Raw genomic sequence first — 22,473 nt, forward strand, 5'->3', positions numbered from 1 at the left:
AAAAAATTTCGCCCCCCTAAACCGGACGGCTCCATTACAACGTCGCATCCTTTTCTGAACTGTTAACGTCTGAGTTGTACTGATTTGCAAAGTGTGCGCGCCACTTTCAGTATTTTATGATCTTGTTGGTTTGATTAACATCCAGATATCACCATGTCGGTGGCGTTTGCACCACACAGACAGCGTGGAAAGGGCGACATAACCCCCGCCGGAATACAGAAGGTAATTCATCCTGAGCACGTCGCAGAATGGAGGCTGTGCTCTGATGTGAGACGCTGTTAGCTGCTAGTGCTAACCAATGTGTAGCATCCACAAGTAGAATTGTGTATGTGTTGGGAACAGTGACACTGAGTCCAAGCGCGGTGAATATGAACTTTACCGTGGACAGACTATGAATTTGTGCAACGTTTATTTGGATTTTTAACCGAGCTTCTGTTGTTTTGTTAGCTTGTTTTAGCAAGCTAGCAAGATACTCCTTTTGTTAGCCGCAAACGCACACATCGCATTTTTTAAACGCACCCCTGTATTCCCCAAATCAATTAGTCACTCAAATATATCTTTTACAAATATAATAATTATGGTCTCTTATATTTCTGCAGCTACTAGATGAGAATAATCATCTTATTCAGAGTATAATGGACTTCCAGAGCAAGGGCAAAACAACCGAGTGTTCTCAGTAAGTCCTCCATTGTTGTTATTGTCATTGATGGTGCCTTCATGGACTTCCGATGGCTTTTATTTATAACCATCTTGCTCCTCCACAGGTATCAACAGATACTGCACAGAAATTTAGTGTACCTGGCCACGATAGCAGACTCTAATCAAAACATGCAGTCTCTCCTCCCAGCTGTAAGTGGGTTTTGATTTAATTTCTCTAGTTTGTTGCATGGGCACAGTGGAATAGTGGTTTGCAAGTCTGCATCACAATTAGGGGATCTGGGTTCGGACCATCTCTATGTGAAGTTTGCATGTATTCCCTGTACTTGTGTGGGTTTTCTTTTGGTACTTCCCACATCCTAAAATATGCATATTAGGCTATTTGGAGACTGTAAGGGGCTATCCACACGGAAACGTTTTCAGGTCAAAAAGGCAAAGTATTTTATCATTTCAGCCTCTCATCCACACAAACAGATGACATCACCGAACCAACACCACCCTGTCGCCATCACGTGACCAGAAGTGAGCTTTGATGCCATGCCAACATAATATCTGAATATTAGGGATGTCACGAGACACCTAACTCATAAGATGAGACCATGCATAAGATTGGGTCCACTAGAATTGAGACAAGACGAGATTTTAACATTAATTTTTAAAAAGGGAGAAGGAAAAATTACGACTGGACGAACAAACTTTTTTATTGAACTGAGTAAAAAAAATCCAGGTGCATTTTGAAATATTTGATGGTCAAAGATATTATTATCAGCATTTGTAGAGACCAAATAAACCACTGTTATGATGTATTATAATAATAATAAATAGTAATAATGATAATGATGATAATCCTAATAATAGTACAGCTTGCTGTTTTGTGTACTTGTCTTTGTCTATTTACTGTCCAGCTGTCCTTGGATAGTTAAAAAAAAATAAAAATAAATGCTATATATATATATATATATATATATACACACACACACACTCACCTGTCTTAGCGGCCACCTGCCTATAGCAGCCACTGAAAAATCCCCCGCAGCAAATTTACATGTTATAGACCCTGTATATAGCAGTCACCTGTCCAACGCGGCCAGCGGCCACCCATTTTGTCTCCCTTGGTCAATATCTGACTGCATATAGCAGCCAAATTACCAACTCAAGTAGAAGCTTCATGCACGAAAAAGTTTCATTTTTCAATCAATGAAGCCGTCGTGTGTAGACTTTAATTACTGAGTCCTAGCTCAGTCACAATCATTCACAAGATCCACACAAACTGTCAGTTGTTCCACATAAAACAGCCGTCTTCTTTTGAGCTTGCTATTTCCTGGTCAAACATGTAACTTTAAGAGCATTTGCACCAAAACATTACCGCAAAGTAGGCTGGGAACAGGACGTGCTCCCAGCGACGCTACAATAAAAAAAAAAAAACATACGCTAGCATGCATGCGGCAGCGGGAGCAAAACTGAGTTGGGTTGTACTTAATTGAAGTATTTTAGAATGTACTCACGTTATTTTTCATCAATCCTCATCCACAAATCCATCAAAGGCCTCATCTTCTGTATTCAACACAAAAAAAGCCATCCTCTTTTCCGTTTGCTACTAGTCTGTTAACTTGTCAGTGTTATTCAGCTCCGAAGCAAAGAAGGAAACTTCTCCTGTTGCTTCTGCCAACTTTATTTATTGAACGCGGCCACCAGACAGCAGCTCAGAACACACACATCTCTCAGCATCGTCTCTTCTTCCTGCTTGCCCACAAGGCAAAGGTTAAACAAGCCCCACTACATAGCTGTCCAGCCAATGCCTGTAAGAAATGACACCGTTTATTTCCTGGTGTGCACTGGTCAATACTGTAATGCCGCTTGTTGTGGGGAAGGAGAGACTCACGTCGCCGATGCACTTTAATCGCTTTATTAACAGCGGAGAACACTGCAGGACTTTACATCCACGCCAACATAAACACACTTCCCAACTCTCTCGAAACTCACAGCTAGCACTGAGCCTAGCTCTCCTGCTCGGGACGCCCACCGTCACTTCTCGTCACTTCCTGATGAACTAAAGCTGTAATGACACTGCCGTATAAAAAGTAAAATATAAAAAACAAGCGTAAGACATTACTAGCACAGCTTTGTTCTGTGGGTCGTGGATATATTCTATCAGTTATTATTAAGCCTCTAGCTTCCTTTTTAGTAAGTAAAAACCTTGGCTATGATTGCACTACATTGTCATGTAGACCTACAAAGTACACTTGGAAGAACAAGAGGTGAATAAATGTATTGCAACTGATGTGAAACTGATGAGGGGTAGGATTAAATAAGCTTTGCTTCTTCCTACTCCTTTTTGGACATGCAAAATTGTGAATTGTACTATGTGATGTGCTACTGTTTGACTCATGCATGTTCAGGATTAAAACCATGAACCATGATAATAACAAGCCTAGTAGTGCTGTACAACTTTTAGCCGCAGTCCGCAGTGCCCTCTACTGGTCAACATTATTATTTCTTCTCCTCCCCCCCAAACATTCAAACTGGACACCAACCTGTCTACAGAGGCCACCTCTCTATAGCGGCCACTTTTGCAGACTCCCTCTATAGGCCGCTATAGACAAGTTTGACTATATATATATACTTGTTTTCAGTACTACATCTTGACACACACACACACACACACACACATATATATATATATATATATATATATATATATACACACTCCTGATCAAAATCTTAAGACCAGTTGAAAAATTGCTAGATTTTGCACATTTGGATCTTAATGAGGTTTTAAGTAGAGCTACAATATGCAAAAGCAAGAAGGGGGAGAGACAAGAAGCATTTCGAAAAAGTAATTTATTTAAAACAACAAACTGAAATGGGCTGTTTATCAGCTGATCAAAAGATTAAGACCATGGCTCAAAAAATAACCAAAACCTCTCCAAACCAGAACAAAAAATGCTCTCAGTAGGACTCAGTAATGACCACCGTTCTTGTTAATCACTTCAAAAATTGGTTTGGGCATGCTTGATACGATTGTTTCCAGGAGGCTTGTGGGAACATTGCTCCAAGTGGTGAAGATGGCTTCACGAAGGGCATCAACTGTCTGGAACTGATGGCCATTTTTATAAACTTCCCTTGGCATCCATCCCCAAATGTTCTCTATGAGATTGAAATGAGGGGAACATGCAGGATGGTCCAAAAGAGTGATGTTATTCTCCCTGAAGAAGACCTTGGTCAAGCGAGCATTGTGAACTGCAGCGTTGTCCTGTTGAAAAACCCAACTGTTACCACACAGACGAGGACCCTCAGTCATGAGGGATGCCCGCTGCAACACCTGCATGTAAGCATCGGCCATTTGACGACCCTGCACCACCTGAAGCTCCAGTGTTCCACTGAATGAAAAAGTACCCCAGACCATGATGGACCCCCCTCCACTGTGCCGGGTAGAAAACATCTCAGGTGGGATCTCCTTGTCATGCCAGTAACATTGGAAGCCATCTGGACCGTCAAGGTTACATTTTTTCTCATCAGAGAATAAAACTTTTTTCCACCTTTCAATGTCCCATGTTTGATGCTCCCTGACAAAATCTAAACGGGCAGTTTTGTGGCGTCGAAGGAGACAAGGTCTTTGAATTCGTTTTTTGTTTTTTAAACCCTTTTCCCGCAGATGCCATCCGATGGTTATTGCGCTGCAGTAGGCACCAGTCAGGGCCTTCATGTGGGTGGAAGACCGCCCTGTGTCTTGATGGACAGCCAATTGGATCCTGCGGCTCAGTGTAGGTGTGATTTTTTTTTTTTTCTTTCTTTCTTTTTTTTGGGTCTACCACTTGACTTTTTTGTTCCATAATGCTCAGGATCTTTCAAAACATTTAGAATGACTGATTTACTGCTCCCAACCTCAGCAGCAATGGCATGATGCGAGAAGCCTTGCTTTTGCAGCTCGACAATCCGACCACGTTGAAAAAGAAAAAGCTTCTTAGCTTTAGCCATCAGGAGGGCATGACAGTGTGAATGCCTGACAGAAAATGAAAAATTTTAGCAGATTTTGGCTTTTATAGCTTGTGGTTTTAAACTTTTGATCAACTGATAAACAGCTTATTTCAGTTTAATTGTTGTTTTCAATAAATTACTTTTTCAAAATGCTTTTTGGCTCACTCCCCCTTCTTGTTTTTGCATATTGTAGCTCTACTTAAAACCTCAATAAGATCCAAATGTGCAAAATGCAAATTCTAGCAGTTTGTCAACTGGTCTTAAGATTTTGATCAGGAGTGTGTGTGTGTGTGTGTGTGTGTGTGTGTGTGTGTATAATAAAAAAAAATAATCTTGCATTTATTTAAAGACAAATCTTTGTGTTTTTATTAGTTATCAGCATCTTAGCTTTTTTTTTTTAGGTACATTATGCCTTTTTGGTCTATTTTTCCACTTTTGCCTGGTTTTTGTTTTTTATTTCTGCAATGAGCCACGTTCCCCAGATAGCCCCTGCACCACACCTGCTCTGCCTTCTTGGCGATGTTGGTCAGGGCTGGGTTGCATTATGGAGTTCTTTTTTTAACAGCTTTCAGATGTGCATTGCACGGTGGTACAGAGATGGGGTTTGCTCACGTGCACCTTCTCAGCGGATGCTTCCCCGTTGTTGATGGCTTGTATTGAATTACCGAATAAATGCATGATGCAAGAAACATTTAATTGCGCACCCTTATTTGGTAAATATCGCGACCATGTGGCTAAATTGTCAATACGGATAACTTCTGTGTATGAGATGTGTTATGAAATGGAACAAATCGTGGGTGCTTGAAAGTCGGAGCTCAGCCAAATGCAATCAGCGTCAATAGAACCACTTGGTGATTTAGGGTGCAGACATGTCCGAACATCTATGTGGGTGGATTTGACAAATCTTTAAGCAAAAATGATCAAATGTAAAATTACTACAGCTTCTGCCTGGGCATCAACAAGTAGCAAGCAGCTGTTTAACACTGATGGAAAAAACAGCCACACGTCACTCGCTGACACTGTGAACACCGACATAGGTTGGATTGCAAGGTGAGCGTAATGCCTTGTACATTGCCACTTCCGTATTACTCTATTGTCTATCTTAGTAGCGATGCCATAGTTCAGTCTGATTGGCTTCTGGCTGCGCTTTTCTCACGATACAGCTTTTCTCCAGATGAGAAATCTTGTCACATTTTAACCTCGCAAGATCTAATGTGATGAATATTTCAACTGACATGACTCACCCTAGTCAACATTCTCCTGATATTTTGTTGTCTGATACTCTATAATGACTCCCAGAAGTAATTCCACTTCTCATAAGTCTAGATGGGATTTGGAAAGCAGAAGACGACGAACTTTTGCACATGCATTCTTTCTTCTTCTATGGTTTGATGTGTCACGTGTTTCCGTCTGCATGTCTGTTCACAACCCCACACATAATAATGATCATAATAATGATTTACATCGTTTTCACTCAGTGATCCATTCCCGTCTGGATGCAACTATTTACTAGTCCGGCACCCTGTGGATGCAATTTTTTTTCAACCCGCCAAAAAAAGAAAAATATCAGGAGCGTTCCCGTGTGGAGAGGTTATAAATAGTCCATAGGTGTTGAGTGTGAATATGAATGTGTTTGTCAGTATGTGCCCTGTGATTGACTGGGTGTACCCTGCCTTGCACCCAAAGTCATCTGGGATAGGCTCCACCTCATGTGGTATAGAAAATGGATTATATAGGACATGTGTCAATGGAGGGCCAAAACACTGCGTGTTTTCTCTCCAACAAGTTTCTCCAGCAGGTGATTTTAATTGATGAGCTTCTTCCCTCAAATTAATGGAGGTGTTGATCATTAAAATCACCTGCTTTAGTGACTGGCTGGAAAGAAAATCTGCAGTGTCCTGGTTTTCCATGGCAGTTTGGAGTTAGACACCCTTGATATAGCATATGTGGCTTTCTGTCTGTTGTGCATCTACAGCCACCCACTCAAAGCATGCCCATGGGACCTGGCGGGATGAACCAAAGTGGGCCCCCGCCTCAACCCAGTCATGGTCACAACATGCCCTCTGAAGGTATGGTCAGCTGTGGCCCCCCGGCCCCACACATGCAGAACCAGATGAACGGACAGATGCCAGGTAAGTGGGCCGCCTTCATTTTGCTGCTGTTGTTTCCCCCCCATCGGCCCCTCGCACTTGGGTTGCTTAGCAACATCACAGACCTGCAAGGAATGTTCTGCTGAAGGATGATGTCCCCAGTTTGTCTTTGACGTCAACGCTTTATTTTTTATTATCTGCATTTGACTACATTTCCTTAATTTCAAATTTTGTACTCTTTACTACTATTGTCTTAGGGGACCTGATTGCAGAAAAAAGAAGACATATCCACACAAATATGATTATTTAAACATGATGACTGCTTTAATAACGGAAATAATTGGTTGGATTTGCATAGCGCTTTTTGTAGTAGCACTAAAGCTCTTTACACTGAGAAGCCATTATTTCATTTCCATACATTTGCAGCCACAGCTATCACATTCATTTACAGTTATATACCAGTGTGGGCTGCAGTTGAGGCAAGGTGGTTGTTTTGCGCAAGGACACAACAGCAATGACTCGGATGGAGGAAGCTGGTTCTGAACAGCCAACCCTCAGATTTTTGCATAACCTGCTCTACCTCTTGAGCCACTGATGGCATGCGTTAATAAATGAATACTAGGGGTGTCATAAGATTAAAACCTGATGAGATTTCTTGCTATCTCACCAGAACAGGGCAGCCAGAAGGCAATCCGATTGTGAATTATAGCATCGTTACTATGAATGATAATACATATGATATGGAAGTGGCAGTGTGCAAGACATTATTGGATCCGCACAATAAGTGCTCAATGCACACGAATGATCTTGTAATCCAGCCTACCTTGGTGTTCCCAGCATCAGCATCAGTGAGTGCCGTGTTGCTGTTTTTTTCCATTGGAGTTGACAGCTGCTGGCTGTGTTAATGTCCAAGCAGATGTTGTTGTAATTCTACATCTGATCAAAGCTACTGAAGGTTTGTCAGATCAAAACACATACTTGTTCGCACTTGTCTGCACCCTTAAAGGAAAACTGCACTTTTTGGGGAATTTTGCCAATCACCCATAATCCTTAAGTGAAACATGAACATACATTATATGTAGACAAAAACAGCTAGCATGATGGAGCTAATAATGCACGTAATGGGACAGACATATCGACTATAAAGCCCTCCTAGAAAACCTCGAACAATGTTTTATGGTTTTATATACATGCTGTGACCTTGCAGTAACAGGCACATTCATGATAACATTTAATACTTTGCCATATTTTTGTCTTGAGCATTACTGTAACTTCTTTCCTGGGCGCATTGATTTCACAGAGCCCATTGCAACAAATGCAACTTCTGTCAACAACAGCAGCATAGGAAGCATGTGTGTCTGTTTGCTAATCATGGCAGACTTTGTGAGAGCCGCCTCCGCCGACAACTACTTTTGGACTAAGGAGGACCCAGAACCTTATCTTTTTGAGCTTAAATATACGAAGGATGAGCTACAGGTTTTAGAAGCTGAATGGACAAGAAGAGAGAGTGAAACGTTGGAGCAGACGGAGGCTGAGAGAGTCAGGACCTGCATGACTTTGTGGTGTAAAGTGGAGCTTGCCAAGGCATGCCAACAGAAATCAAGTGTTTCTGCAGTACTGAGTGGCAAACAGTGTTACCATCAATGGAAAGTCTTTGTGTATATTGCGCCAAGAGACTGCATCACAACGAAGGAAGAATTGTTAGTGCTAATAAACCCTGCAGTGGTACAAACTTTTTTCCACCTACACAAAATCATTTGGAAATCGGACCCCAGGCCAGCTGGACCAGACGGACAACTGTCCATCGAGTAAGTCACCATGATATTGATTGTGATACATAGAGCACATAGTTCTTTAGATCACAGCTACAGTATATACACAGTCCATCTGGCCATGTTCAAACAAAACATGAATGTGGGCTAATACAGATAATTTGGTTGTATGTTCATAGCTGTTCACATGCTTATTCCTGATTCCCATTTAGCACAGATTGGTGTCCAATCACATTGTCTTGGAGTGGGCCTGTTACCTCTCGGTAGTAGCGAGGTTCTGTGTCACTATGCCAGAAAAATAGTTATTCAGTGCCAGCTCCTACAATATCAATCTTGCTTTAGCTTGGCTAATATGCAGGTCAGTTACGTAAATGGAACGTGGTTGGCGTTTTTTTGATTTTTTAAATTTTTTTATAGATGTGTCTGTTACGTGCATTGTTAGCTCCCTCGTGCTTGCTGTTTTTATCTCTTTTAAAACACACAGAAAAGGGAAAGATGTGTGTTTCACATATGGATTGTGGACGATGGGGGAAAAAAGGTAATTAATTACAAGTGGTCAACAAAGGTGAAATATCTGCTGCGCAGGCGAGCAAGAGTGGTACTTCACCAAAAATTTGTGACAATATTGTTTAGCCTCAATTTGTGGGACAATACACATTTCAAAACGTACCTACATTGTTTTATGACTCAATTAAGTGAGAAAGGTATTTATAAAGTATTTTTTCATTGTGCTTTTCTTAAAATGAATGTTTAAGTCTTGTCGTTCTTGTGTCGTGCATCCTCTCGTGTCGTGAGTGGGGTGTCTCGTGACACCCCTAATGAATACATTTTCGTAAGTGGTGTCACCATCAAAAAAGTCAGTCATCATAAAAACTCGGGATTTCGAAAGAAGTGCAGATGTGATTAAAATAGGGTAATTGTGTTAGTGTTGCTAAAGTTTGCTGCAAAAAAAGTTAGAACTCAAATGCAAAATTAGTTTTTCATGTTATTTCAAGAGGGGCCTCAAATATGGTTATAATGGATGTCTGTGGTAGAAATCTTTGTAGTTAACAGTCACAATGTCACTATTTCATTATACGGAAATAAAAATTCACCATAATCAAGTTTTTAGAATATACAGTGTTTTCCATACGTTCAATTTAGACCACCACAAATACATTTGGCAGTACTTTTTTTTTTTTCTGCTCATAAACACATTTTAGTTGTTACAACTCCGTACAGTAGATGGCATCGTAACTCTGCTTCCTAACACACCTCATATGGACAAAATAAAAATGCATTCACCGTATGTCCTGAGCATTTTGGCCAATCAGAAGCCTGAAAAACCTAACACAAGTGATTTGGCCGCTCATTATAACGTACCTGTTCATCAGTATAGTGAGATATTAGATGTACAATGACGTGAAACAGCATGAATGTTTTTTTTCAATTGCCCGTTCATTGTATAAGGCATACGCATGCACATGTTGGATTTTTAACATACTTGTCAGAGGACCTTTAGCAAATATATGTGTAAATGTTATATAATGTATATTCTGCTGCTGCACTGTACTTTTATGGATAGCAATCCCTAACTTGTATGAAGTATTTAAGTTTCATAAATAATCTGTGTTGTTATTGTTTCTCTTCCAGGTCCTAATCACATGCCCATGCAAGGTCCCGGTCCAGGCCCAAACCAGCCCCCAAACATGGCCAGCGGCTCTATGAACATGCCTCCGAGCAGCCATGGCTCGATGGGCGGTTACAACCACGCTGTCCCTTCATCCCAGGGCATGCCAGCACAGAGCCAAATGAACATGACGCAGGGCCAGCCTATGGGAAACTATGCGCCAAGGCCCAATATGAACATGCAGCCCAATCAAGGTAAGTGCTTTCATATATACTCTCCTGCTGTGGTCTTCCGTGTACTGAAGGTTTCTGTCTATTTTTGATTTTTGGGTGCTTCAGGCCCCATGATGCACCAGCAGCCTCCCTCGCAGCAGTACAACATGCCTCCAGGTGGTGGCGGCCAGCACTACCAAGGGCAGCAGAACCCGATGGGCATGATGGGCCAGGTCAACCAGGGCAATCATGTCATGGGTCAGAGGCCCATGCCTCCATACAGACCGCCTCAGCAAGGTACGGTATCACTACCCTTTTGTGTGTGGCTTTGCCAAGTGTGCGAGTTGTGACTCTTCCTTCTCCCTCCCCTAACCCACTTTTCCTGCACTTCTTAATCTTGTTTTTTCCTCCATCTCCACACGGGGTGCTCACGAATATCTTGGTGACATAGGATAAGTTAATAAAGAATAGTGTAGAAGCCAAATCCCACCTCATCCTTATCCTCACACATCCCATCCAACAACACCTTGAATCTACTTGTGTGTATGTTGTGTGTGTGTATATGTGTATGTAGGACCCCCACAGCAGTACCCAGGGCAGGAAGACTACTATGGGGACCAGTACAGTCACGCAGGACAGGGAGCCTCAGAAGGTAGGAGATCAGCCCAGGGGTTGTGTCATCACACAAAATTATGCAAAGAGACTGTGTGATAAGTCCCCAAACACACAAACTTCAGTTTCTTCATTATTTTCTGGGAACAAAGGAATAACAGACATTATAGATTTCATGGTCACTCCTCAAAGATCTGATGGCTTAATCAGTTATTAATAAAGTTTTTCACTTTTCCTGCTTGTGCAAGAGTAGCCACATCAATACAGACTCCACCCATTTACTTTCTTTATTCAATTAACATTTGCTTTGTTTGTTTCCCCCTCTGCTAACAACACTCTTTTTCTATGACTTTTTCTACGCAAGGAATTGCTCCCAGGAAAAGTATAGAAGCATTTTTCATATTAACATGACGTTGGTGTTTGTATAATAAGGATGGGCATTCAGATATATTTTCTAGATCAATTATTTAAAGGGTGTGTAGTTTTACTTTAGCTTTATTATAGAGTGGCTTGTATGACATCTAGGGATGTTAAAGTGTTGTGTAATGTGATAATGTTGCCATGTAGGCTCCACACTGACCCTTTATGAGTGTTCTATGCTACTACTGTTTGTTGCATTTGATCTGCGTAACGACACAGTTCTGTCCTTGCTCACGCTGTGTATTGTTGCTACTTTGAAGGTAACGCCCAGTACGGTCAACAGCAAGAGGCCTATCAGCAAGGCCCACCCCAGCAACAGGGCTACCCTCCTCAACAGCAGTACCCAGGTCAGCAGGGCTACCCACCGCAGCAGCAGGGCTATGGTGAGTTTGCAGCTTTGTGCAGTTACTGTAATTATAGCCAGAACGTTTATATACCTTAACCGCAAAGAGGACGGGTGTTAATTTGATAATTGGAGAGTGGCTGTTATCTTGGAAATTATATGTAAGCGCATTATTTTTAATTTTAATATTGATTTGGATTGCATGAGAAAGTGGAAGGGAAACCGTAGCTCTCCATGACCACATGGTCATTTATGCACAAGTATATTGCACAACACATCTGCAACAGAAGCAATGTGCAATTGTGATAAGTAGCAAACTGCTCAGCCAGCATGAATAGCACTGATGAGCTCATTGTGGGGTTGTGAACGATAAACCGATGCGACGGGATATCTGGTTTGACAAGCGAACAATTCGGCTGCGCAGGTAGAAGCTTCTTGTATCGATAAGAATCAGCTATTAAACTTCAGATAATCGATTGTGGAGACATGCAACCCGTATTGCGTGAGAAGCAATCGGTAGACAGAGTGTCTTTTAAACAATGCTAGAGCCCAGGTTGCTGGCGAAAGGATTGTCGCACATGCTAGCTGGTGTACCTGCTAGCTATCACCGCCTAGCTTGTCACCGTGAAAGACAGTGCAATCCAAACGTGCACTTGGCACCCAATGAGGGACATTATGCAAATTCCTCAGCAAATGAATGTCTTCAATTAGGTGTTGAAACCTTCTCACCTGTACAGGCCGATGGAAGCAGGGGCTTTTTTTTGAGCTAATAACTCTCGTGATCAGAGCAGCCATTTGAAAGAAGCAAGAATACACTGACAGAAGTTTTGCAGCACACATATGTTAGGAATGTTACAAAATGTTGAAATATGTAAAATCAAGTCTGTGATTAATTCTGTCTGATAAAACGTGACTTGAACTTTAATTTGATACCTCACTCACTGTATTAAAGAAGTTAAAGAAATTTTATATTGTAAAATAGTGCGTTTGGTTCCCATTGCTTTAACATTGAGTCAGGACAAAAGCTGTGATCGAACCACAGACCTTGGCAAGTACAGCCATACTACAAAATATATCATAACTTAGGCTGCGACATTTGTTTTAAAAGTCAATTGAGTAGCCATTTAAATTTTTTTCATAATCAAAAAGTCCAGGGAAGAAAATCAAGTGTCATAAATGCGGCAGCAGCGCGCTGTATTCGTTTCCACGCCACACTGATAATTGCCTGTACACAGTAATTCCGGGGCAGAATTAACGTATTTCAGATTTTAATGAAAATTCATCTGCAGATAGATATTAAAGTGAATTTATATCCTACATACCTCTTATATTGTCCTGAAGCTCCGATCCATGGGTGTGAAAGGCTTAAATTTTGGACTTAGCTTTTCTGTATAGGAATGAATATACACTAAATATCATATGAAAAAACTGCATTTTTAAGTCCCCACGGAATCTCCTACTTGAGCGCGCACAAAGTGTTAGATTTTTTGCATCACTGAAATACTGGGATCATATTTTTAACATTCGTACATAGAGTATGTGTTTTTATCTGGACAAGCTGCGCTGGATGATGTCACAAAGCTACTGGACCGTAAACTACTGTCCAGAGATACTTAAAAGGAATTTCAAATAAGGCCAGATGAGTTAAACATGACTACTGAATAAAAGTGAATGAATTGACCAAAAGAATAAGAAGTAAATCAACTGTATTTCACAGGTTAACTACAACTCCCATGACCACCTCATACCCGGAAGACAATGACCTCACAAACAGGCAGACTGTAACGTTTAACGTCTTTAACATTAAAAGTGGTAAAAAGAAAAAAAAAAACAACACATCCATATAAAGACTGCAGTGCTTAAATGCAATGCTTCATTTCCTAGTATTGATTCAATCGATTGATTACCTTACCTAACGATGTTGGATTGATACATATGCCGTCCCGAATGGAAACCTGAGAATCCAGATTGATGTACCGTAGTTGAATCGTAGGAATATAAATTGACGCATCGATGTAGTGAATGAATCGTTACACCCCTAGTATACTTTGTTTGCTGCCTCAGTGTTGGTGTAAGCTATTTTTTATGACATCCTTATTTTGTTAACAAAATAGGATATACCCGAAGCACTCTTATTTTGATGGCCGGAAATGTGTTGTATGAGTTGAGGTCTCTTGACTGTTGCTAACAGAAATGCACTGCATATACTGTACATACCCTTGCCTAGCCGTGGCACCCCTGCTTTGTTTACACCAAACTTACACCAGCTAGCATCCTGAAACCCTCAGTTACTTTGCCATGAGACAGACATCATTTATTGTTTGACTTCCCCGATTCTGACTGCGGTAAAAATACGGTAAAAATAGTAGTTAATATTTTTAATTATTCACAGAACATTTATGTACATCACACCATGCCAGACACTCTTAGGTTTAGCAAAAAAGTAATATGAAGAAAAGTTTGGAAAATCAACTTATAAATTTTGCCTCACTTTTAATGAGGTGTAACTAGAATTTAAAAAAAAAAAAAAAAAGGCAAGCAAGAGAGGTTGTTTTATTTTTTCTCTTCCTCATCCCATTTTCCTCCGGAACTTTCCATCCCTCAACCTGAGTCTGGGCCAAAGCTCATGTTAGTAATGAGCTTGCAGCAAGATAATACACACATGCACACACACACTCGCACACCTCAGGCTCCTCTCTTGCAAGCCCCCACAAGGTTATGCTCAACAGCATAAGGCTTTATGAGCGCCTAATGATCCTGCGTGGGCCTCGTTTGACTTGAGCCCCAGTAAGGCTTTGCTCAGTCCCACACAGCTTGGATAGTTGTGCTCTACGGGGGCTGATAAGTTATTTATTTTCTCTCTCTAGCACCCTCCTTTTTTATGAAGGCAGCTTCTCTAATGAAGACCAACACAACCTCCTTGATGTATCCCTCCATAAGGGAACTAATGTGTGGCTCCAACCTGAATAACTCTTAGCCTAAACAAATGAGTCTGATGTATGGTATCTATCATCCTGAGGTTGTCATCCTTGAACTTTTCTTGATAGCCAATTAGTCGCTGTGAAAGATTTCCAAGATTTTTACGAACTTTGCTCACTAAAGTCCCAGATATTTCGTTACAAAAAAATTCTGATGAATCCAAGTAAGTTATCGTATTTCCTCAAATAATGATTTCCACAAACACAACACCTCAAATAGACAGCCTTTTTCCCCCTCACTAGGTATTGGCACTACCCGATACCATTGTGTCGCCATAAACGTCTTTACCGCAACACACACACTGCCTGCAGAGGAAGCCATGGCATCTGAAAAGCTGACTGTTTACGGTCGAGTTCAAAGAGACATTTCGACATTCACTGAAAATTGGGTCACCTCGGGATTTAAACAAAAATATTCTGACACCTTCTTTTTGCTGGAAAAACGCGTAGTAATTGTAATTTAAGTACCGTATTCTGACTATAAATTGCTCCGGAGACAGTAAAAAAAAAGCGGTGTCATGAAGAGGAAAAAAACAAATATAAGTCACACTGGACTATAAATTGCATTTACCGGTATTTACGATCAAGCTATCATCAGACCTTTTTCAGACCTGTCATGGCGCCGTTTCTAACAACATTAAATGCACCAGAGAAGAAGATGAAGCCAGAGGGAGGAGGACACACTTGTAATACGTGACATGACACCTGGACGCATCCCTGTGTCTAGAAACGTATCAAACAGCCGTATTTTAACACAAAAAATTCATTTTTGTATTTACAAATGAATTCAAATAGACTGAAAAACATACATGTTTATTTAGTTAGTCAGAAGCTGACAAAGCAGGTACAATCTCCTGTACAATCCCCAATGTAGACATAATTAGTGTCCTAATTAAACAACACTGCTGTCTAAAATATGACATTTCTCAATCCACACATGTCTCATGTAATTATAGTTGCACAGTACTTAGATGCATAGTCACCAAGGCAGAAGCGTATTAGAATGCATTCCATAACAAAAAGCGTCTGGTATGCTCTGCACCATTAAACTTGCGTGCCTAACTGCCCTCACAAGCTAAACTCAGGAATTATTGTGGTTACTAGGTGTCGTCAAAAAAACAACCCCCACCCCACTGTAACTTAAAGGCAGCACATGTTACATCATATACTGTATTTTAACCATGCACCAATCTATCGGCCGGCCAATAGATCTACGCCGATTTTCCTAACCTATCTTATTTACCGCCATAAAGTCAGCCACTGTACCCTGCCAAACTGGCAGCCCGCAATCGTGCTAAAGCTAAAGCTACAGCTAGCTATAATAAAGAGCAAGGCAGCGGCCCGCTGTTAGCACTTACGAACAGTGAGAAGAGCAGAACTACCATGAGGAAAATGATGGAGTTCATGGCATTGGACGACCAGCCATTTTTTGTCACTGTGCACTTTATTTTTGGTAAGAGGCTTAAATCAGGTCTGCAGTGTATTCTGTTGTGAAAGTTTTGTTTGTTTTTAAAATGTGAAAAATAAAAGACTAAAGGAACTAATATACTGTAATTTAGTAGTTTGGACAGCAACTTCCTAAACTTTTTTTAAAATTTTTGCCAGAACTACTACCTCGTGTGCAGTTAAAACAACAACTTTGTATTGTTCATTGTTTTGGTGTACGCTCTGTCATTAAAAGAAAACGGGAATCAGGCAAAACCGGAATTGGCAGGTCAGGCTTTTTAAAGATTGGTGATCAGACAGAAAATTGTAACCGGTGCGCCCCTACAGTATATATACTTATATAAAAGTTGCTCCTGACTGTAAGCCGCAGGACCGATAAAACTATGAGAGGAAATGCGGCTTATAGTCTGTAAAATACGGTATGTATCTCAATTCATAGGCTCTATCGTTAAAGCGATCTTTTTTCGTTGCTGCCTAAGACGGCAGCCCCTACATACACATACCTTGAGTCATTATTTGTGCAAAATGCATAAAGTATATATTGTTTGATACTGTCATGAAAATGCATTATTGGGTCCATTCCCTGAATAAACACTGCAGTTGATAAATAATACCCGGCCACTATACACTATAAATCATTTTAACAGAGACCTGAATCCGTGTGATAGGTCCCTCCCAGAATGCCCCAGGACAGTACCCCAACTACCCTCAGGGGCAGGGCCAGCAGTATGGTGGCTATCGCCCTCCTCAGCCAGGACCCCCACAGGGCCAACAGCAGCGCCCTTATGGCTATGACCAGGTGAGTATGGGCCCAGCATTGAGCAGTTAAGAGAAAGATGTACGTATACATTGGGCTTAGTTTGGATTTGTACCAGTGATTTTGTATGTTGTGCATGCTATCATCATATTTGAGCTTGAGTTGTTTCCCCTAAAACATTGTAGTGTATGTCGCTATTGCCATTCATGTTTAATCTCGATTGTTTATCCTGACTAATGTGGCATGCTCCCCCTCCCTTCAGGGATATATGAAGGGCTTTTAAAGACGCATCCTTTCTTAGATTTGCTGCTGTGGTGTTTTTGAAGGAAGCTATTTTCTTTTGCCCTGTAATATCCTGTGGTCTCCTGCTTGGGGACCAGAGCTACACTTTGATATCTTTATTATCTTTGAATATTCAGGGGCACATGAGGAAATAAAGGCCCGGGGATTTGAACCCCCTGACTAGCTCTATAAGAAGCAAAGGTAAATGGTTGCTGTGAAGACCTCAACGTCCGATCTTAGATGCTTGAACACCTAGACTTTTAATTTGCATTCATGTTCCTCTGCATCTCTTTCTTTCCTTCATCTTCTATCCTTCTTTGTTTTGTAATGTTAGCACTGTTTTGAACATTTGTTGGTCACCAGGGGTCGAATTTGAAATCAAATGAGGTCTAGAAACACAGCATGCTTAGTTAAGCGCATAAAACATACATATTCTACTGTATTTATGTGTCGGTACTTAACCCATAAAATGGGTCATGCATTGATTATGGCATACAAATACACACACTTCGACCCCTGTTTAGAAATACTAGCTTCCTTGCCCTGAGTCTATCTCATTTAAAGTAGCATTCTGTAGTCAACAATGAGTCATGCAGAAAACTTCCAGTAGTGTTAGTGCTCACCACTTATGAGGATCTGCTGCCATCTACTGGTCGATACAAGCAAACGCAGCCATTCGTTATGGTTTGCCGTATGATCAGAGAAGCCACAGATATTTTATTGTTAATAGTTGATTAATAGCTTATTTTCTTGTCTGTAAACTGTCAAGTAACTTAAGTCCTGTCACCCTTCCTCACAGGGCCAGTATGGAAATTACCAGCAATGAGAAACGGTCATCTCTTGTATGAGAGTCACAGCAGCACAAAAAACAAAATCCATTCTCCTCCCCAGTCGATCCTTTGGGCTCTAACTCTAAACATTTCCACTGACTCAAAACATCACAATCTATGCCCCCCACTTCTGGTCCAGTATGTCTCAAAGCGGCAGTGCCTTAAAAGATGGAGCTGCCTTATCCTCCAATAGCATTGCATTGCCTGTACAAACAAAATTTAGGATCTTCTGGAGATTATTCATGTGGTTCAACTGTGGTGTGTTGTTTCTCTACGCGTCAGCTCCTTGTTAAGAAGCAATAATGCCAGCAGTAGAGAAACGTGCATGTCGAGGGAGGTAAGAGGTTAGAGAGGGGGCGGGTGTAGAGTTTAGAGATAAGACAGCAAGTCAACAACTTCCTGCGAGTTCCATGGTACACACATCTTGATGTATGTGATGCTGTAAAAATATATTTGATTCTTTTTAGGGCAACATGACTTCGTATCAGACTGCGGAAGCTAGTACTAAGATGTGTCTTTGTCAATGATGTTTATTTTTTTTGTGATGAACTGAACGATGCAAATAAGTGACACAATTGCCGTAAGCAAAACTGCATCTACAACATGTTTTGTTTCTATCTTACAAAAAAAATGATGCTATACTAATGTGCCAAGTTAAGGGGCAAAAAAAATGTTCAAACATCAAAACCATTTGCTTAGATGATCTCCTGGAGACAAATGTGGCCAAAGCTTACACCATATGTAGCGTAACAACTGTAACAATATTGTAACAACTGAAAGTGGCTCAATTGTGTAGAGTAAAAGTATTAGGACCACACTGGCAAAATATAATATCGTCGCACCGCAAGGAAAAAAAGTCAAAAGAAACAAGAAAACTGGTCGTAGTGGTAGTGCAGACAAATGTAATGTTGAGAGAATGAAGTCAGAATGTTACGAGAAGAAAATCCTAATGTTATGAGGGGGGGAAGAGGGGTCGTTGATAGGAGAATCTTAATAGAAGAAACCGGTAATCTTATGGCAGGAAAAAAGTTGTACCGTAAATTCCGGACTGTAGAGCGCACATGAATAAAAATATAAGCCCCACCCAGCAAAGTTGAAAAGGAAAAAAAAATGTGTACATATAGCCCGCACTTGTCAAAAGCCACAGGTGTCCACATTGTAACATGGGATATTTACACAGAAAGACACTATAAACCTTTCAGTCCTACCTACACTCAGTGTTACCAGCATCACTCGTTAGCTCCGATGAGTGAGATGTGAGGCGCTTTTTTTCCCCGTTGGAGTTCAACAGCTGCCGCGGTCCAAGCAGTCTAAGCAGAAGCTTTTACATTAGAAGCACTCGATCGAACGTAAGATATATCAGATCAAAACATGATCGCGGCACGAGTCATCAAATTGTGATATTAGTGTCCACTTCTCGAGTCCAATTTAGTCACTCTAAGCATCATGGGAACTGTAGATCTGTTAGCCATAAATTAGCATTTTTTAAGCCGCAGGGTTCAAAGCATGTGACAAAAGTAGCATCGTGTAGTCCGACATTTATGGTAATCTTACAACAATAACTTTATTTAAGTTTGCACCGCATCAATGCATAAAAGCTTCATTTTTGTAACAGTAAAACTTTTAAAACATGTATACCTGTACAGGTATTGCACTTTATCTCGAAAAATACAACTTTTTTGTTTTTTTCCGCCTCAAAGAATCTTACTCAAAATTTGATAAGATTACAGTTTTTGTTTCGTAAAATTTTCTCTAAATTTTTTTCCCAAGATTACAACTTTTTTGTCAAAGATTATTCCTTTTTTCTGGTAAGTTTATGACTTTGTCGAAAAGATAAAACTTGTATTCTTGTACGATTTCGACTTTCTTGTTGAATGTAAGACTTTTTCTCATAAGAATATTGTCAAGAAAATACATTTATTTTTGATTTTGCGATCATTCAAGATTCTAACTTTATTCCCAGGTGTGTCAGATGGCAAGATCCTCAAAGGTTCTCGTCTTCACACGTGTACGTCTGTGTTTGTAATAATGGTTAGAATGTTGGCATTTGAAGGCTGGCTCAGATGGGCTCCAGATCACCAAATGAGGACAAGGGTTGTAGAAAATAGCTTTATTCCTGTAACACAGGACTTTATTTTGGTAAAATTACATGCTGTTTTTTTTTTGTTTTTTTTTACTTTATTCTCCTAAATGTAGGAACTCATCATACTTCTTTATTCACGTGCAATTCTATTATTACCGCTATTCTTGTTTTAAAAAAAAAAAATCGGATAAAGTTTTGTTTTGCATTTTTCTTAGAATATTACAACTTAATTCTCCTACATTTTGTTTTTTTTCTTTAAATATTTTGACTTAATTGTAAAATTAGAGCCAACTTTTTGCGTGTATCATGATTACTTTATTATTGTAAAGTTCGCAAGAATATAATTTATAGGTTTTCTTGTAATTTGTGACTTTTTTTCCTTGCAAAATGACCACTTTTTTCCCGTGATAGTTCGATTTTATTATGTTTGCATATGTTTCTTTTCAGTGTGGTCCTAATAGGTCTTTGTCATTGTGCCTCTTGACCGCAAATGGAACTTCAAAACAATATGTCTGACAATGACAAAGTTGTATTATTAACGCTGGAGTCCTTTCAACCATTGGAGCAAATAAAGTTGTCGGCTGTCGTCTTTTTAAGTGGTGTCGTACGTGAATAATAAAGGCTGTCACATATGTAAGATAAAATGTGGGGAAAAAAATACTTGAGTCATTCGACATTTTTAGACCTGGTTGTGCAGTTTTCTATCACTGACCTGTTTTGTGGTGCGTTCTTTATTGCTCCCACTTCCCAGTATGTACAGCAGGAGGAGGAACAGGAACAGTCCTCTTATTGTTTATATGGCTGTTTTTAATATTTGTTTGCATTCCCATTCACATTTGTGTCATGGCAATGTTCAACTGTACATTCTGCTAATAAATTGCAAGAATCTTTAATATAGTCCTGGCCTCTCTTTACTAGCGTTTGACCTTTCTTTGGCGAGTCTTCCGGCCCGAATCATTTCTCTTGTCCAAACAAGATGGGCGCTGTAGGTGCTGTCACGGTTTTGACAGTTTGATCTAATTGTTTAGTCTCTATCTCCTCGCTGCTCGTCTTCCTCCAACTGCTAATGACCCGGCCCCGCTCGGCTGCATGTCTGCCATGTCCAGATGCACTCTGAGAGCTCCAGAGTGCATTTACACCCAAAATTACCTTCCTGCTCCCTCTGGAGAGGGAGAGGGACTACCTGTCACACTGGGAGGAGCGTTACAGATGGTACACCAGATGTGTGGCCGGAGCACGTGATGAGAGGGGCCACAGTCTTTCAGAGAGGACTTTTTGGGGGGGGTGGAGTGTATAATATTTTGATGTTTCCTACTCAGGTTTAGTGGCACCTCCCATTCACCCCCACTACCGTCCTGCTGCTCCACAGCTGGCTGCTCCACCCTTCCCAGCTGCCACTGGGGCTCCCCCCAGCCTCGTGGCTTGGCAGAGCTGTTGTGGTGGTGATGGTGTATGGTGGTGGGCTCCCCAAACCACCAACCCCCCACAGCACCAGCTTAGCCTGGCAGCTGCTGCCCTCAGCGGTGCCCTCACAGACTGCTCTGGGGTCGGACAAAGTCACTCCTCCTGCGACTGTCTGAGGCCTTATGGGGGAGGATGAGGAGGTGCTAGGTAGACTGTTTGCGGCCAGTGCAACTCCGAAATTACATACATCCATTTTGTTACACAAGCACTGGCCATAAACTACTGAGGAAGAACACAGCGGAAATGAATTCATTGCAACAACAAACATGATTCAAAAAAGCCTGTTGAGGTTTTCAAAGTGCGAGGTGGACTTCTCCTGGGAGCAGACAGAAGATTTAAGGAAAAGTGCAGCACCTTGAAAAAAAATGTTTTAGAGGTTTTTCCAGAACTTCATATCTAGCATTAGTAATTCTTCAACAGCAGACGCATGTATGCCAATATGTACAATACCAAGCAATACAGTATACTGTTCATTGATCATTATGTATTAAATTATTGCTGAATTAATATTCATTTTTTTATAATTGTACAAGGTTTGTTTTACTCCTGCATGTCGGCCACACAGTCAGGACATCTGGAAGATCTGGGTTTGAATCTCCGTTGGGCGTCTCTGTGTGGAGTTTGCATGTTCTCCCTGTCCGTGCGTGGGTTTTCTCCGGGTACTCCTGTTTCCTCCCATGTTCCAAAAACATGCATGTTAGGTTAATTGGCGACTCTAAATTGTCCAATGGAATGAATGTTAGTGTGAATGTTTGTCTATATGTGCCCTGCGACAAGCTGGTGACCAGTCCAGGGTGTACCCTGACTTTCTCGTCCGAAGTCAGCTGGGATAGGCTCCAGCATACCCCTGGCCCTAGTGAAGACAAGCGGTATAGAAAATAGATGTATGGAAGCTACCTTTCGCTCCCTATTAGAAAATGGTGACATTTAAACACGGGAA

The 22,473-nt window shown here is 40.9% G+C and overlaps 1 protein-coding gene across 7 annotated transcripts; it reads left to right on the forward strand.

Annotated features, from left to right (window-relative positions):
* Window positions 1-43: 43 nt before the first annotated feature.
* On the forward strand, window positions 44-20,962 carry ss18 (SS18 subunit of BAF chromatin remodeling complex). Of its 7 annotated transcripts, XM_054767287.1 has the most exons (11): window positions 44-222; window positions 600-676; window positions 765-849; window positions 6,611-6,767; window positions 10,130-10,360; window positions 10,445-10,615; window positions 10,893-10,970; window positions 11,611-11,733; window positions 16,786-16,916; window positions 17,294-17,357; window positions 17,956-20,962. In XM_054767287.1, the coding sequence occupies exons 1-10, from the start codon at window positions 154-156 to the stop codon at window positions 17,309-17,311; spliced, it is 1,140 nt and encodes a 379-aa protein (XP_054623262.1). In that variant the 5' UTR covers window positions 44-153; the 3' UTR covers window positions 17,312-17,357; window positions 17,956-20,962. The 7 variants fall into 7 exon arrangements, 6 of the variants coding, with proteins under 6 accessions (XP_054623262.1, XP_054623261.1, XP_054623260.1 ...); XR_008569502.1 differs by having other exon boundaries at window positions 16,786-17,357; XM_054767286.1 differs by lacking the exon at window positions 17,294-17,357.
* The last annotated feature ends 1,511 nt before the right edge of the window (window positions 20,963-22,473 follow it).

This window comes from Dunckerocampus dactyliophorus, chromosome 2 (assembly GCF_027744805.1).
Source record: "Dunckerocampus dactyliophorus isolate RoL2022-P2 chromosome 2, RoL_Ddac_1.1, whole genome shotgun sequence".
Taxonomy (NCBI): domain Eukaryota; kingdom Metazoa; phylum Chordata; class Actinopteri; order Syngnathiformes; family Syngnathidae; genus Dunckerocampus; species Dunckerocampus dactyliophorus.